At 46.9% G+C, this 16,963-nt stretch overlaps 1 protein-coding gene across 2 annotated transcripts in view; it reads right to left on the bottom strand.

The window, feature by feature from the left end:
- DOCK11 (dedicator of cytokinesis 11) overlaps nt 1-16,963 on the bottom strand; it is a 122,269-nt gene that overhangs the window by 62,607 nt on the left and 42,699 nt on the right. For both annotated transcript variants that reach the window (XM_063141849.1, XM_063141850.1), the window contains exons 15-21: nt 14,101-14,223; nt 12,533-12,609; nt 10,201-10,391; nt 8,053-8,118; nt 7,737-7,829; nt 4,316-4,439; nt 962-1,083 (exon numbers count right to left, since the gene is read on the bottom strand). In XM_063141849.1, the coding sequence (XP_062997919.1) occupies nt 962-1,083; nt 4,316-4,439; nt 7,737-7,829; nt 8,053-8,118; nt 10,201-10,391; nt 12,533-12,609; nt 14,101-14,223 (796 nt within the window). The remainder of the gene's footprint in view (nt 1-961; nt 1,084-4,315; nt 4,440-7,736; nt 7,830-8,052; nt 8,119-10,200; nt 10,392-12,532; nt 12,610-14,100; nt 14,224-16,963) is intronic.

The following is a 16,963-nucleotide window of genomic DNA, read 5'->3' as shown; positions in this document are numbered from 1 at the left end:
ATAACCACGATTTAAACACGCTCACTAACCGCTTGCTGCAAAAGGGTTAGCGGCCTAACCATGGCTTAGCGTGTCGTCTGAATAGGCCCACTGTTTCCCACAGCTTCTAGCCTGATGCTTACGGGAAAACTACAAACTGGGCAGAACTGTTTGATTGCCAATGGAGGCAGAACGAATACGAGTACGGTCCGTAAAAAATACCTAAAAGGTTTTAAATTGATAACTGCTTCAAGGAGGAATTCTTGTACAGCTCCTGACGAAGGATCTCCGGATCCGAAACGTTGAGCGTTTGTACAAGTTTAGTTGAAAGTTTTTGGATTTTTTTTCATTTTGGATAAGGAAAACAAAGAAAACCTGCTTTCATATTTTATAGCGCCAGAGCCAGCCTTGGAGCTATTTTCCGCACAGACTTTTCGTGGTGCTTTCCCCCCTCTTCTTCCGCACTACTTCTAAACCCAACTGCTGCATTTAACCACCATGTCTAGCAGCTTTTGATAGATCCGTACAGAGGCAGACACTGTGTGGGACTAGAGTGAATTGCCATTGACCTGGACCAGCACAGGATAAGCCCATTAGCAGATCTGTGAGTAATTTGACCAAAAACAAAAACCTTCCCAACACTCCAAATTCTTCAACCAAGAAGCCCAAATGATGGCAAATCAGAATCAGGATGGAAGTAAAGTACGTCTTCAAGTCTTTACTTCGGCTTTTAAAAATTTCAAATAATTTGGGCACGCATTGCGCAGGCACAAAAGGGGGGGGGGAAATCCCCATGAAGCCTAAAATCTCATTTTAAGAAGAAATGTTGACATTCTCAGTTGATGAGCTGCGTACCACATCGTCTCTAAACTGGTCCCAGTATACTATTTAGGTGCCTGAAAAATACACAGCTGTAAAAAATACACAAAAATGCAGCATACCCACTCCTCCCCCTCCCCCATACAGATGTTGGTCTCTTTACCCTTCGTCCCTCAGTATCTCCAACACTCAGGTAGCCGGCAGGAAGATTGGCTGAAACAGGCAAGTGCTGCTCAGAGGTGATAATCCGACCATCCTTCAACAAGGGCAGCCAGGTAAAGCCAACTGCGGAGACAGGAACACGGGCGGCAAAATGAGCAACCTCCTTGGATTAAGGGTAGAACCATGAGATCTGGTTGCTTCAAAGAGACTCAAGAACCTTTACCTGAGAACTGTAGAAATTCATTGGCACCTAAAATCTTTTATGTTCCAGCAACCAGAGGCACTGGTTTCTAAAGATCATTACCCATGTTACTTTTTGGAAATCTTAGGCCTAATCTACACCTGCCATTTATCCCGGGGTGGTCACGGGGTCATCCCTGCGCGTCCCAATGACGCACACCTGAACCTGCGGTGAACAGGGGACGAATGCTCAGTTCTCCCAGGATAGCTGGGGGCATGTCTACATGAAGGGTTATCCCGGGGATCGCCTTGGGATCATCCCTGTGCGTCCACATGACGCACAGGGGATCTCAGGGGCAGGGAGGGATGATCCCTCCCTTTCCCCGGGATAACCGGGATGGCTTTAATCCTGACTTTTCCAGCAGTCTCAGGATCGTCCCGAGACTGCGGGACGTGTGGGCAGCCATCCCGGTTTAGTCCCGGCTCCTTGCAAGTAAACGTGAAGAGCTGGGAAACGGGCATGGAACTCTTCAGGAGCTCCGTGCCCATTGGGGGTGGGAACGGGGTCTTTTTTAAAACAACAACAACACCCCCTCACTTTTTCGATGGAGCGCTCGTGCGCCCATCTTCAATAAAAAACCCAAACCAAAATGGCAAGCGCGATGTCCACTTCCTCCCAGAACGCCGGGAGGTCTAGACGTGGACTGGGACTGCTTTTTTCCACCGTCCTCGAGACCATCCTGAGCTCTGCAGTTGGTGTGCGCTCCCTTCCAGGGTCCTCCCTCCTCCCCGTGAGTAGCAGGGCTCAGGAAACGGACACGGGGCTGTGCGGGGGGAGTCCGTGGGCGTTGGGGGTGAGGAGGAGACCATTTCCACCATCTTTGGGATGGCGCTCGGCGTCTTCCTGCGCCGAGTTTGTTGGGAGTTTTTTTTTAAAAAAAATCTCACCTTCGCGCAGGATCATGCCCGTGCAACTGTCTCCTCTTAAAAAAAAAAAAAAGGGGGCCCAGAATGTCTCTCTTTACTTCCAGGACAACGTGCTGGCAAGCTGAATATGAGCCAACAGTGCGATATGACTGCAAGAAAGGCAAATGCTATTTTGGGCTGCATTAATAGAAGTATAGCTTCCAAATCACGTGAGGTACTGGTTCCTCTCTATTCGGCCCTGGTTAGGCCTCATCTAGAGTATTGCGTCCAGTTCTGGGCTCCACAATTCAAGAAGGACGCGGACAAGTTGGCGCGTGTTCAGAGGAGGGCAACCAGGATGATCAGGGGTCTGGAAACAAAGCCCTATGAAGAGAGACTGAAAGAACTGGGCATGTTTAGCTTGGAGAAGAGAAGGCTGAGGGGAGACATGATAGCACTCTTCAAATACTTAGAAGGTTGTCACACAGAGGAGGGCCAGGATCTCTTCGCGATCCTCCCAGAGTGCAGGACACGGAATAACGGGCTCAAGTTAAAGGAAGCCAGATTCCGGCTGGACATCAGGAAAAACTTCCTGACTGTTAGAGCAGTACGACAATGGAACCAGTTAGCTAGGGAGGTTGTGGGCTCTCCCACACTAGAGTCGTTCAAGAGGCAGCTGGACAACCATCTGTCAGGGATGCTTTAGGGTGGATTCCTGCATTGACTCGATGGCCTTGTAGGCCCCTTCCAACTCTGCTATTGTATGATTCTATGATTTTATGAGGCCCCTGAGGGACGATCCCGGAAGTGGAAAACTCTGTGATTGTCCCTCCCCCACTCCCCAAAGGGCTGCAGGTGTAGACGAGCCCTTAAACTTCTAAGCAAATTACATGCACACTAGAAACTCAGGCATGGAAACACTGGGTAAGGGTCCAACTTGGGGGAGGGATTGAGGCAGATGGCAATGGTGATTTACTATTCCTTCTACCGGATCCTTCTGCTATCTGATCTTTCTACCTGGCGATGCCGGGGAATGAACCTGGCAGCTTCTGCATGCAAAGCAGGTGCCTTATCCACTGAGCTACTGAGTGCAAAGGGGAAGAACCCCGAAAAGGGGTCATTGATTGGCGTGAGCATTTCAGTGCACATGTCAACACTGCATTTAGGATATCCTTAAAGATCTTCCTGCTCAGAGCTCCCCCTTCCCCCACCAATGTTAGTTTAGCTGAGAGAGAGAAAACGTAGAAAGCACAGATCTTACTGCAGTGGGCACAACCAAATTAGAGCACAGCTTTTGACCCAACAGGATAAGCTGTCACCCGATTTTTGGGAATCCCACCTCCCTCTTTGCACTTCCCTCATAGAATCATAGAATAGTAGAGTTGGAAGGGGCCAATAAGGCCATCGAGTCCAATCCCCTGCTCAATGCGGGAATCCACCCTAAAGCATCCCTGACAGATGCCTCTTGAAGGCCTCTAGTGTGGGAGAGCCCACAACCTCCCTAGGCCATTGGTTCCATTGTCGTACTGCTCTAAAAGTCAGGAAGTTTTTCCTGATGTCCAGCCAGAATCTGGCTTCCTGTAACTTGAGCCCATTATTTCGTGTCCTGTTCTCTGGATGATCGAGAAGAGATCCTGGCCCTCCTCTGTGTGACAACCTTTCAAGTATTTGAAGAGTGCTATCATGTCTCCCCTCAATCTTCTTTTCTCAAGGCCCAGCTCTTCCAGTCTCTCCTCATAGGGCTTTGTTTCCAGTTGGAAGGGGCCTGTAAGGCCATCGAGTCCAACCCCCCCCCCCCACTCAATGCAGGAATCCACCTTAAAGCATCCCTGACAAATGGCTGCCCAGCTGCCTCTTGAAGGCCTCTAGTGTGGGAGAGCCCACAACCTCCCTAGGTAACTGGTTCCATCGTCGTACTGCTCTAACAATCAGGACTCTCTGTGTAGCATTTTCAGGGGGCTGAAGAGGCTACTATGGGAAGGAAGAGGTGGGGAACTCCACTTTCATCAGCCGTGTTACCCGTGCCTAAATCTGGATCCAACCAAGCTCATTCACAAAGTTTGAACAGCTACCTTGAAAATGGAAACCTCCCAAAAAGCCAATGTCATTTGTAAAAGCTCTCCAACTTATCTTCCATTTCTGAGGTAATATTAATGACACCCAAACAGCTAGGCGGGAAGAGTCACCACCATAGACCTCATTTCCTAACTCTACCTAGCGCAGAAGTTCGGGGGAGAACAGAGAATCCAGATTCCCACCCCAAACCTACCTGTTGTCTCGACGGTGTCCTGCTTTTTCGCTGTCCCCTTTGTGTTAATTTCACAGCTGACGTGATAGAAGGTGAAAAGCAAGTGATGCTTTTGGTGGAGGTGAATCGGAAGCTCAATTTTAATCTGAAAAAATGACACCATGAGATGCTGCCTTTACACTGGTGTAATAATACACTGACCAAGATGCATTTTAAGCTACTTGAAGAAGATGAAGGAGGAGGAGGAGGAGGAGGAGGAGGGGAAAAGACCCACATTTCATTGTACTGAGCACCTCTCTTTCTAATAATAATAATAATAATAATAATAATAATAATAATAATAATAAATTTGTTACCCTCCTCTCCCTCTGGAACGAGGCGGAGTACAACACAAATGCAAACACCATAAAATACATATAACTAATTAAAACATTTAAAACTAATACGTTATTAAAAGCAGCACATTATTAAAAAGACATCTTAAAATTCAACTGGGTAGGCCTGCCAGAAGAGATCAGTCTTTATGGCTTTCTTAAATTCCGGAAGACTGTTAAGTTGACGAATCTCTCCCAGCAAGCCATTCCACAAACTCGGAGTGGCAGAAGAAAAGGTCCTCTGGGTAATAGTTGTCAGCCTGGTTTTTGTTGGCTGGAGTAAATTCTTCCCAGAGGACCTGAGTGTGCGGGGCGGATTGTACGGGAGAAGGCGATCCCACAGGTAGCCTGGACCCAAACCATGTAGGGCTTGAAAGGGGATAACCAACACTTTATACTTCGCCTGGAAATGAAATGGCAGCCAGTGAAGAGATTTTAAAACTGGTGACCACCTTAAATTTTGTATACTTTTTAATGGTCACTGTTTTTAACTTTTGTAAACCGCCCAGAGAGCTTCGGCTATGTGGCAGTATATAAATTTAATAAATAAATAAATAAATAACCTGGTTTGGGGCCAGGTTATTTGAAGGAACGCCTCCTCCCATATGTACCTGCCCGGACCTTAAGATCATCTACAGAAGCCCTTCTCCGTGGGCCCCTGCCAAAGGAAGTAAGGCAGGTGGCTACTAGGAGGAGGGCCTTCTCTGCTGTGGCACCCCGGCTGTGGAATGAGCTCCCCAGAGAGGTCCGCCTGGCGCCTACACTGTACTCCTTTCGTCGCCAGCTGAAGACCTTTTTATTCTCTCAGTATTTTAACACTCAATTTTAACTTAAATTTAAATTTTACTGTTCTAACTTTGTATTTTAATCTTATATCAATTTTGCTGTGTGGTTTTATCCTGGTTGTGCTTTTGATACTGTATTTTGTATTTGTGTTTTTAGACTGTTGGTTGTTTTTATTATGGTTTTAATCTCTGTGAACCGCCCAGAGAGCTTCGGCTATTGGGCAGTATAAAAATGTAATAAATAAATAAATAAATAAATAAAACCCTTTAAATCCCTAATCTGGTTTCCTATCAGATGCCATCACAACCCCATTGGCCTTACCTTCAAAGTCCTCCAGGGCGCAGCTACCCCATCTCTTTATGTGGTGTTACACCCCACAAGTCAGTTCCCAAATGTATGGCTGCAGTTTGTAAGTCTGTGGTTTTTAGAATGTTGGCCTGAGTGGACGGAGTTAGAATGTCTTGGGAGGGGGGAGGAGTGATATATATAAGGGAAGGATGGAGGGGATTGTGAGGGACTTGTTAGGTACTCTTAAGAGTCTTTAGTGCTCTCTGTGTTTATGGTACTTAAGTTCTGGGAAATTTGAGAGTCGGTGTAGTGAGTGGTGTCTTTAGAGTGTGGTGTGCACGTAGTGGAAGTATATTAATCAATACTGAGAATAAAGAAAGTTCAAGAGTGATTGTGTGAGAAAAAGGAAAGCGCGAATGTGAATGAGTGAAAGGATTGTATGGAAGGTTTCAAAAAGGTTTTTAAATGTTGTTATTTGGAACAAAGCTTAGGAACTTTTAAAAATAAATTTTGATTGTTTGTTTTAAAACTACCACAAAAATCCCACGTGTATGTTTGGCGTTTATCATCTTAAGTTTACACATATAACACCCACTCTGACAATCATTCACCTAAGCAGATATAACTCACAGCGCATTATTATATATATTAACATCCTTCTCCATTTTAAACCCCTTTCTCCACATAGTTTGGAGGAAGGTGGGCTTTATCCCTTGCCTCAGGCGTATCAAGCGGTGGTGCTTGGCTTGAGCAGGGAGTAGCTGCGGCCGGGTCTGGTGTTCAGAGCCTGTGTCGCCCCATAAGAAGTGGTGGCAGACGTGAGGTCTGGTGTTCAGAGCCTGTGTCGTGGCAGCAGCTACCCCATCTCTTTCTGCTCTTGTATCTTGCTACACACGCACAGCCTTGCTACACATAGCCTTGCTACACACTGTAGCCTTGCTACACACGCACAGCCTTGCTACACATGCACAGCCTTGCCCGTTACGTCCATTCCCCCACCTCCACAGCCCACACCAACCAAAGCTCCCCTCTTCCCTTCATTGACTCCGCCTCTTCTCCACTGCTGCCTGGTTCCATCACAAGCTGCTCACCCACTTCCAAGCATATCCTTGCAAACATCCCGATCTGAACGTTGGCTTAATATAAAATGACAGCTACCCTTGGCAAGCGGGAGGCTGCCATGACACACAGGCTCTTGACAACCGGCCTGTCCGCGGACACTCCCTGCTCAAGCTAAGCGCCACCACTTTAAGAGCCTGAGGTGAGGGACAAACACCACCTTTCTACAAACTATGTGGAGAGAGGGGTCCAACAGGAATAATTTCAGGAATAAAATAATGCGCTGTGAATTATACGTGCTGATGGTGAATTAATGTCAGAACGGGTGTTATTATGTATATAACTGCAGATGATAAATGCCAAGGAGACACATGGGATTTTTGGGGTAGTAAAACAAACTGAATAAAAATGTATTTCAATGTTCACAAACTTTGTTTCATAATAAAACTTTTCAGACCCTTGTTAAAACCTCTCATCCAATCCCTTCTCTTTTCTCATACACGCTTTCCTTTCTCTCACACCTTCACTCTTGAACTTTCTTTATTATCAGGGTTGTTTAATATACACCAACTGACTATCTGCACCCTACACTCAAAAGACAACCCTCTTTACCCTGATCCTCTAATTCTCTTTCGAACCAAAGTACTTTTTAAAAACCCACCCTCCTATCTCCTCATCCTATCTCCTCCCCTTATATATCCTCCTCCCCCCTCCTAAGATATTCAATCTCTACCTACTCAGGTCAACATTATAAACACAATAGATTTACAAATTAGGGAACTGACTTGTGGGGTGTAACGCCACAGAGGGTACCACAAACACCCCCATTCTAGCGCTTTTCTGTGCATCCGGAGAATCAGGAGCAAGCAAGTGCACCCGGTATGCTCCGCTTTAGCTTAAACGTGTCAGAATGGAATGTATCGTTGTTTTTTTACCTCATCATAAAACTCAGGGCTCTGATTATGATGCAACACACAAGCGTAGGCACTCGATGTCATCAGGGGACCTCCAGGTTTACCGTAGACGCACTGCAAGAGAAAACAGGAATATGGGTGGATTGGAAGGAACACCAGTAAAAAGGCAGTGATGAGTAGTGGTTAGGACAGTGCTTATTCTCCCAACTCCCAAAAGTGTGTATGTGGGCATTGATGCAATGGTCACTCCTTCCAGGTGGTTGTTCCATACAGGTGCACTAGTGGGGTAGAGGAATCAGGCAAGGCCCTGCTCCTTCGGCGCTACTCGGGAACTTACCTTCAAAGCCCTGGAGTCCCCTTCGTCGGAGTCTCTGAATTCCACACGGACAGCGATGTTCCTTGCCTGGAATTGGAACAGGAAGTGGGGAGAAGAAGGACTGGACTCAGAAACAATGTCTTCCTGCTCAGATCCATCTCTCCCCTTGTCCTCCCCATGAACCAAAATTGATGTCCCACACATGCACACACACGTCAACACCAAGATGCCCCCCTCTTGCTTCTAGCCATATCATTTGAACAGATCCCTCATTTTATCTGCTGCTCCATTTTCTGGCTTTTAAGGGTTTATGATATTATTAATTTCTATATTTTTAAGAAAGTTAAATGCAGGGTATACATTTTTTCCAGTAGTCATACTCCTACAGCAGCAGAAATACACCTGGTGATTTACAAAAGGTAAAGAGGGGAAAGTACACATCCCCCATATCGCAATACTACCTCAATTACGCATGTTGTGGAGAAAGTGGATACTCTTCCATAATACCAGCACCAAATGGGGCCATCATCCCATGAAGCTGAACGGTGGGAGATCCAGACAAATAAAAGGAAGGACTTCTTCAAACAGCGTACGGTTAAACTATGGAATTCATGACTACAAAATATAGTATGGTCACCAATTTGGATGGCTTTGAAAGGGGATTACATAAGTCATGGTGGCTATATATAACTTCAAGGCTTGGCTTCTGCAATGCGCTCTACATAGGGCTACCTTTGTGCCTTGTCCGGAAACTCCAACTAGTCCAAAATATGGTAGCCAGTCTGGTCACCAGTACACGTAGGGGGGACCACATCACACCAGCTTTAAAATCTCTTCACTGGCTGCCAATTACTTTCCAGGCGAAGTATAAAGTGTTGGTTATCACCTTTAAAGAGCCTCATGTGGCGCAGAGCGGTAAAGCAGCAGTTTCTGCAGCTGAAACTCTCCCCACGGCCTGAGTTCGATCCCAGCAGAAGCTGGTTTCAGGCAGCCGGCTCGGGTCGACTCAGCCTTCCATCCTCCCGAGGTCGGTAAAATGAGTACCCAGTTAGCTGGGGGAAAGGTAATCACGGCCGGGGAAGGCAACAGCAAACCACCCCGCTATAAGGTCTGCCAAGAAAACGTCAGCGAAAGCTGGCGTCCCTCCAAGAGTCAGTAATGACTCAATGCTTGCACGAGAGGTTCCTTTCCTTCCTTCCCTTCCTATCACCTTTAAAGCCCTCCGTGGTTTGGGACGAGGCTACCTGCGGGATCGCCTTCTCCCGTACAATCCTTTCTGCACACTCAGGTCCTCTGGGAAGAATCTACTTCAGCCAGCAAATACTAGGCTGACAACTGTTACCCAGAGGACCTTCTCTTCTGCTGCTCCCAGGCTGTGGAATGGCCTGCCGGAGGAGACTCCTCAACTTGACAGTCTATTAGCATTCAAGAACAGCTATCAAGACTGATCTCTTCCGGCAGGTCTACCCAGTGGAATTTTAGGTTGCCTTTACAATGTTTTAGGATGTTTTAACAATGTATATTATGTTCTTAATTCAGTTTTATGTATTTTATATTTACTGTTGTTCCCCACCTGGATCAAAATGGAGAGGCGGGTAAGAGATAATGATGATGATGATTAATTACCTCCAGTATCAGAGGCATTATCATGAGAAGGGGGGTGCTATCTTCTCGATCCTCCCAGAGTGCAGGACACGGAATAACGGGCTCAAGTTAAAGGAAGCCAGATTCCAGCTGGACATCAGGAAAAACTTCCTGACTGTTAGAGCAGTACGACAATGGAATCAGTTACCTAGGGAGGTTGTGGGCTCTTCCACACTAGAGGCCTTCAAGAGGCAGCTGGACAAGCATCTGTCAGGGATGCTTTAGGGTGGATTCCTGCATTGAGCTGGAGGTTGGACTCGATAGCCTTGTAGGCCCCTTCCAACTCTGCTATTCTATGATTCTATGATTTTACTTATGCCCTGCTTGTCGGCTTCCCATTGAGGCAACTGGTTGGCCACTGTGCAAACAGAATGCTGGTCTAGATAGGCCTTTAGTTTGATCCAGAGTTGCACAGTGCAACTCTGCCCTCTGCTTAACATTTTTGAGTTGTTTTATGGACACATTTCAAACTTGCACCCCCCCCTCCTCCAATGCCTTAACAGCCCAAAACTGTTCCAAGCTCACCTTGGCAAATGTTTTCTGGCTGTCGTACTTTAAGTGCAAGGGGTAGACGTAGAGTTGGTTTTTGTAGATGGTGAAGGGGTAGCAGTACTTCACGACCTCGGGGATAAACTCTTCCACCTCAACCGCAACGCCGTCAACCTGGTCTTGCTTCTCAAATGGCTTGATGGGAATGTAAGAGGCTGTGACACAGTCTACAGGGAAACAAAAGTTGGTATCTGATTGCCACACGAGGCAACCAAATGAAAAAGAAAGCTTTACCTAAGCTCACAATGCCCTAATGTAGATAAAACGCTTGAACATGGTTAACAACAAACATGGTTTGTTGCCTTAACCCTGGTTAAGGTTGCAAACGTACAGAGAATCCATGGTTTATCTTGTCAGGCCCCACCTCCGAAAGACATGTATAGGGAGATGTTCATAACATCTGCTTGTCACCTTGCAAGAAGAGAGGCAGGGAAACCACCTAGCCACGATTTATTTGGCACTGATATAACGCCTAACCATGGTTAGCAACCAGCATGGCATGTTGCCTTAACTCTGGTTAAGACCACAAACTTACAGGGAAAGCTTGTTTTAGTTTGTCTAAGGAGAAACCAGGAAGTATTCCTGCTTTGGCAAGCTTTTTCTGCTAGCTATGCAACTGATGTCATAGCAACATAATATATTTATTTGTTTGTTTGTTTGTTTACAAAATGTATGTCTCCAAAAGATTCCAGAGCGGTAAACAAAAATGAAAGAAGAATCATAAGAACATCAGAAGAGCCCTGCTGGATCAGACCGAGGGTCCGTTTACTCCAGCACTCGGTTCACACAGTGGCCAACCAGCTGTCGGCCAGGAACCCACAAGCAGGATATGGGTGCACCAGCACCCTCCCTCCCATGTTCCCCAGCAACTGGTGTATATAGGCATCCTGCCTCTGATACTGGAGGTAACTGATAGCCACCAAGACTCGTAGCCCTTGATAGCCTTCTCTACGAATTTGTCCAATCACCTTTTAAAGCCATCCAAATTGGTGGCCATTGCTACATCTTGTGGTAGTGAATTCCATAGTTTAACTATGTGCCGTGTGAAGAAGTACTTTCTTTCAAAATAAGAAAGAATAAACACATTTAAAATCAAGTTGTGTTATTACAATTTTGGGTTAGTCCCTGCTTAGTCCAAGTTAGCGTCTGGTAATGAGTGCTGTTGCATTCATGTCTTGCTGTGGGCAGCTGGTGGGCCCCTGTGTGAATAGAATGCTGGACTAGATGGACCCTTGGTCTGATCCAGCATCAGGGCGCTTCTGATGTTCTAATGTAACTTTCCTCCCAGGGCTGAAATTATTGCAGTGATAATATGCAGACAGAACACTTCACTAGCAAGTCTCCTGAGAGAGAACCAAGCAAACTGTTCATTCCCCCCTCTGGAAGAGGCACAGAGGGCTTGCGAATCATGGTTTGAGTTAACCATGGTTAAGCGTTGCCTCTGCAACAAGGCCAAGGGGAGAAACTTTCAGCTGGTGTTTCCCTATCTATGTCCTGAAAGCAGAGATGGTTTGATACTACAAACGAGAAGGATCTTGGAATTGTTGTAGATTACAAGCTGAATAGGAGCCAACAGTGCGATATGGCTGCAAGAAAGGCAAATGCTATTTTGGGCTGCATTAATAGAAGTATAGCTTCCAAATCGCGTGAGGTACTGGTTCCTCTCTATTCGGCCCTGGTTAGGCCTCATCTAGAGTATTGCGTCCAGTTCTGGGCTCCACAATTCAAGAAGGATGCAGACAAGCTGGAGCGTGTTCAGAGGAGGGCAACCAGGTCCTATGAAGAGAGACTGGAAGAACTGGGCATGTTTAGCCTGGAGAAGAGAAGATTGAGGGGAGACATGATAGCACTCTTCAAATACTTAAAAGGTTGTCACACAGAGGAGGGCCAGGATCTCTTCTCGATCCTCCCAGAGTGCAGGACACGGAATAATGGGTTCAAGTTACAGGAAGTCAGATTCCGGCTGGACATCAGGAAAAACCTCCTGACTGTTAGAGCAGTATGACAATGGAACCAGTTACCTAGGAAGGTTGTGGGCTCTCCCACACTAGAGGCATTCAAGAGGCAGCTGGACAACCTTCTGTCAAGTATGCTGTAGGGTGGATTCCTGCATTGAGCAGGGGATTGGACTCGATGGCCTTGTAGGCCCCTTCCAACTCTACTATTCTATGACTCTATGATTGATGAGTTAAACCATGGTTCAGAAACAAGGGTAAGCAAGAGGAACCCAATATAATTCTATTAATACTGGAAAAAATCCAAAAGAATGACACAGACTGTTAAATCTTATTAAAAACCAGTTCCTTACTTGAGAAGTCCGGTGGAACACACTGTAGCATAATGTTCAATTGGCCGGGAATCACTTGCAGCTTTGTCTTTTCTGGTCTGAATAAAAAAGAGACAACGCAATAAAGAAAACGCACGACAACCAAGGCAGCAACCCCACAACACAAGAGGAAGGAATTCAGCTTATTGTTTAGCCAGAAGGTCACAACAATCACGGTCGAGAGAACAACGAAAGCAAGGAGTTACACACTCGTTTAAACATTCTGAGTTGCGCTCCAGAGCAGGCTCCTCCAACCTAGTGCCCTCCAGATGTGTTGGATTACAACTCCCATGTTGTCCAGCCGGCACGGGTATCCATGGGAGTTGCACTCCAACTAGAAGGCACCAGGTTTGGCAAGGCTGGTTTAGAGTACAACGATCACGATAGTCATGGAAGCAGAGATACATGATATCATAAATAACATTCCCAGTCCTCCAAACGTCAGCACGTGTGTTCCCACTTCCTCTTCCCCACTCCCCTTCTATCCTCACATTCAGGTTTTGACTTCCTGTTCAGAACGTCATGGGTCCTACCAAACAGGAAGTGTCTAATTGAAACTTCAGTGCACAAGGGGTGAGAGTGAGAGTGACGTGGGCGCTGATGGTTCCGATGGCATTGGGGCGGTGAATCCACTCCGGGTTTTAGGTCAGATCCTGTCAGAAGTCTAAAGAAGCAATCTAAGGGTTCTGACTGGTTCTGACTGAAACTTGCAATGGATTCACCACCTACTGACATTGGAGCTGCCAGCCCCCACTGGCTGCATGCATATAAGCCTGAGCCTCACTCACATAACACTAAACCATGGTTTGGTCTTACATGCGAACTAAGACAAGCTCTAATGCAAATTCTTCATTCTCCAGAAAAGTATTCAATTATTTTTTTTTTGAAACTTCAGTCTCTTGGATTGGGTGAGAACCAACCAACAAGATAACTAAAAGAATATCCTGGCCTGATCAACCTGTGTACTAAATTTTTATTTTTATTTTATTGATAACCCACCTTTTCACCAAGGAAATGGTGTTCTAAGGAGGACGTAGTTCTCGATGAAGAGGTTCCCCTTGTCTAGGTTGTACCACTTCCAGTGGGGGCTTACGTGATGGAGTCATCCTCCATGCAAAATAGAAGACTAGCAATCAGAGAGAAAGGCCCACCCTGGCCTGGACTTCTCGGACAAGCTAGTTTTCTGCTTGCGGGGCTTTTTCGGGCATGGAGGAGCATTTTGTCATATGAGTCAGAAAGTGGTACAGCCCAAACAGAGGAATCCTCTCAGGACCAGACCAAAGGCACCCAAGAAAACTTGGACCAATGGAGAAATTACAATTCAGAATACTGTCTGTGACGCATATTCAAACGCAGTCTGAAATTCTGCCCTTCCAATACTTTTATTAAATAACCCAACTCAATTTGATGATGTCTGGATGAAAAATCCGGAAAATGTCTTCCAGGCCCCCACTGCCCCGAGGTGGTCTCCGGATCCCCCCATCACCTTTGGAGGGGCTGCAAATATACTCATCCCCAAACCCCAAAACCCCCATCTGCTGTGGACTGACTTCTTATACTCTGCCAGCAACTTCAGGAGGTCGTCCGTAGAGAGCTTGCTGCTGTCTTGCTTATAGAAAGGAGAGAATTTCCCTTCAAGGTCCAACGTGCCCTGGGAGTCTTTGAAGACGGGTCTGGAGACAGAAAGGGTTACACGGATGGCATGAGAAGGACACCTCTGAGAAACGTCATCAGGATCTCTCAAAATTCCCTAGGGCCACTTTCCCTGCTAGAAGAAGCCAACATGTACTTTCTTTCATACTTTAGAAAGGAAGTTGATCAAGGGAGGACACAACGGGGAAGAGGTAGGGCCAGACGTTTTGGATCCCGACTCCCATAATCTCTTTCCATTGACCATGCTGGCTGGGGTTGGTGGGAATTGTAGTTCAAAACATCTGGAGGCTACCAGGTTGCCTACTCGTGCCATGTTCTGCAAGAGGAAAGCTTGTGAAGTCCTGCAAAATACAGAGATGTAGTGATGGCCACCAATCTGGATGGCTTTAAAAGGGGGTTGGATAAATTCCTGGAGGCGAAGGCTATCCATGGCTACTAGCCCTGATGGCTGTGTGCTATCTCTATTAGAAATAGAGATAGCACACAATAGGCTGAACATCAGAAAAAACTTCCTGACTTTTAGAGCAGTACGACAATGGAACCAATGGCCTAGGGAGGTTGTGGGCTCTCCCACACTAGAGGCCCTCAAGAGGCAGCTGGACAACCATCTGTCAGGGATGCTTTTGGGTGGATTCCTGCATTGAGCAGGGGGTTGGACTCGATGGCCCTATAGGCCCCTTCCAACTCTGCTATTCTATGATTCTATGATCTCCAGTATTTGAGGCAGTAAGCCTGTGTGCACCAGTTGCTGGGGAACATGGGTGGGAGGGTGCTGTTGCACCATGTCCTGCTTGTTCATCCCTGGCTGATGGCTGGTGGGCCACTGTGTGACCAGAGTGCCGGACTAGATGGACCCTCAGTCTGATCCAGCATCAGGGCACTTCTTATGTTCTTAAAACCTGCTTTGCATGCAGAAGGCTAAAAGTTAAAGGGTCAGGTAACAGGTGATGGGAACACAGAAAGCTGCCTTCAACTGAGTCAGACCCTTGGTCCATCTAGCCCAGTATTGTCAACACTGACTGGCAGCATTATCGCCCCCCCCCCCCCGGGTTTCAGGTTTTTGCAGCCCGACCTGGAGATGCCAGGGATCGAACCTGGGACCTTCTGCTTGTGCTCGACCACTGAGCTATATCCCTTTCCTTTACTAGAAACCCTGGGGAGTGGCTGCTAATCAGAGCAGACGATACTTAGATAGATGGACCACTGGTCCAAATCAGTATCAGGCAGCTTATTACATCCACCGAGGTCAAAAGCCACGGAGCCTGAGCAACCATAGTAGAAGGGTGATGCTCATGTTGTTGCCTTCATGCCCCCTTGTGGGCATCTTGTTGTACGCTTTGGGAAATGGGGTGCTGAACGTTTGGGTCCGATCCAGCAAGGCTCTTCTAATATTCTTTGAGGTTTCACATAAGCAAGAAAAGAAGGGAGGGAGGTGAGCATCCGAAGTAGGTACACCCAGAAGAGAACTAAGCGCTCCGGAGGCAAGAATATATTTATTGACAAAAATGTCAAATGTCGGTTTAGGTGAAATTTCGGTTTGCTGCCACTAGAGGTCAGGGCTGTTCTCAGTTCGCTCAGCTAAGCTGCCTTTGCAGTGCGTGGCGGAAAATGGGAGTTGCTACTGACGTAAAGCCGCCCACGAAACCCACAGGAGCAGGGCTGCCCAAAGACTTGGTTCGTGCACTGCTGTGCTCTAGCAAAGCAACCCAAAAAGAACATGTCGGCATGGGCCAGAAAACGCTGATCATTCCCCCAAAAGCTCAAACTACACAGTACATTAATGGCATAGCAGGTAGCTCCCTTTTGGAGTGTGGTTTATTCTTAAAGGAAACTCAGGCCCCCGCCCCCGTCTCTATACAAGACGTATATACAAGATGTCAGTTTGTCATTACAATTAAGAGGCTGACATTGATGCAACCTTCAATATTTATTGGCCAGGTGCGTTTTTTTCCTTCACAGGCCAAAGGATCAAATTGCAATTGAATTACAAAAGGCTCGTTCGGCGCTCGGGATCAGCATCTTTTACAAACTGCTGCGGTGACAGAACCACAATGGAGATGAGGCTGGCGCCGCGCCCACGGACAAAAGGGGCGTCAAGGAGAACATTAATTAGATGGGGATTGCAAGAGGATGCGCATTTCCTTGGGCATCTTCTAGCCTTTCTGTAAAAGTCCTGAACAAAGAGAGGAAATGAAAGTGCTTTTCCTGGCCTTCTTCTAGAGCCGGATCCAGCCCAGCCCAGTAGATACTCTACTGAAGTAGACTTCTAGAGGAGCAGGAAACCTATCAGGTGTCAGGATGAGCCCCGGTCTCCCTGGTGAGGATTCGGAATTAGACTAAGGCCTTAGCTAGACCTAAAGTTTATCCCGGGATTGTCCCGGGGTCATCCCTGTTCAAGTAAATGACACACAGGGGATCCCGGGAACAGGCAGGGATGACCCCAGGATAAACCTTAGGTCTAGCTAAGGCCTTAGAGGCTGAAGAAGACCAGCTGAGACAGGAAGTAGGGGAGGAAATTCTCCCAAACTCTCCAGGAGTCAAGGAGGAATCTTCCCAGGAACTTATCGAAGAGGAGGCCCAGGCTCAGAGATCATCTTCCCTCTTCTCCCTCCATCCCACCTCTGGGAGCTCAGTCTTTGTCAGAGTGGGAGGGAGCATAGGAACTGACAGATCCTGGAGTCTGCCAGATGGTTAAGCAGGCCTTGAGAGGAGGTGGGAGGCAGTCCGCCAGGCTAGCCATACAGCAAGAAGTTACAGCTT

This window comes from Elgaria multicarinata, chromosome 15 (genome assembly GCF_023053635.1).
Source record: "Elgaria multicarinata webbii isolate HBS135686 ecotype San Diego chromosome 15, rElgMul1.1.pri, whole genome shotgun sequence".
NCBI classification, from domain to species: Eukaryota; Metazoa; Chordata; class Lepidosauria; order Squamata; family Anguidae; genus Elgaria; species Elgaria multicarinata.
Note: the sequence above shows the minus strand (reverse complement) of the source record. Positions and strands in the feature narration are given on the sequence as shown.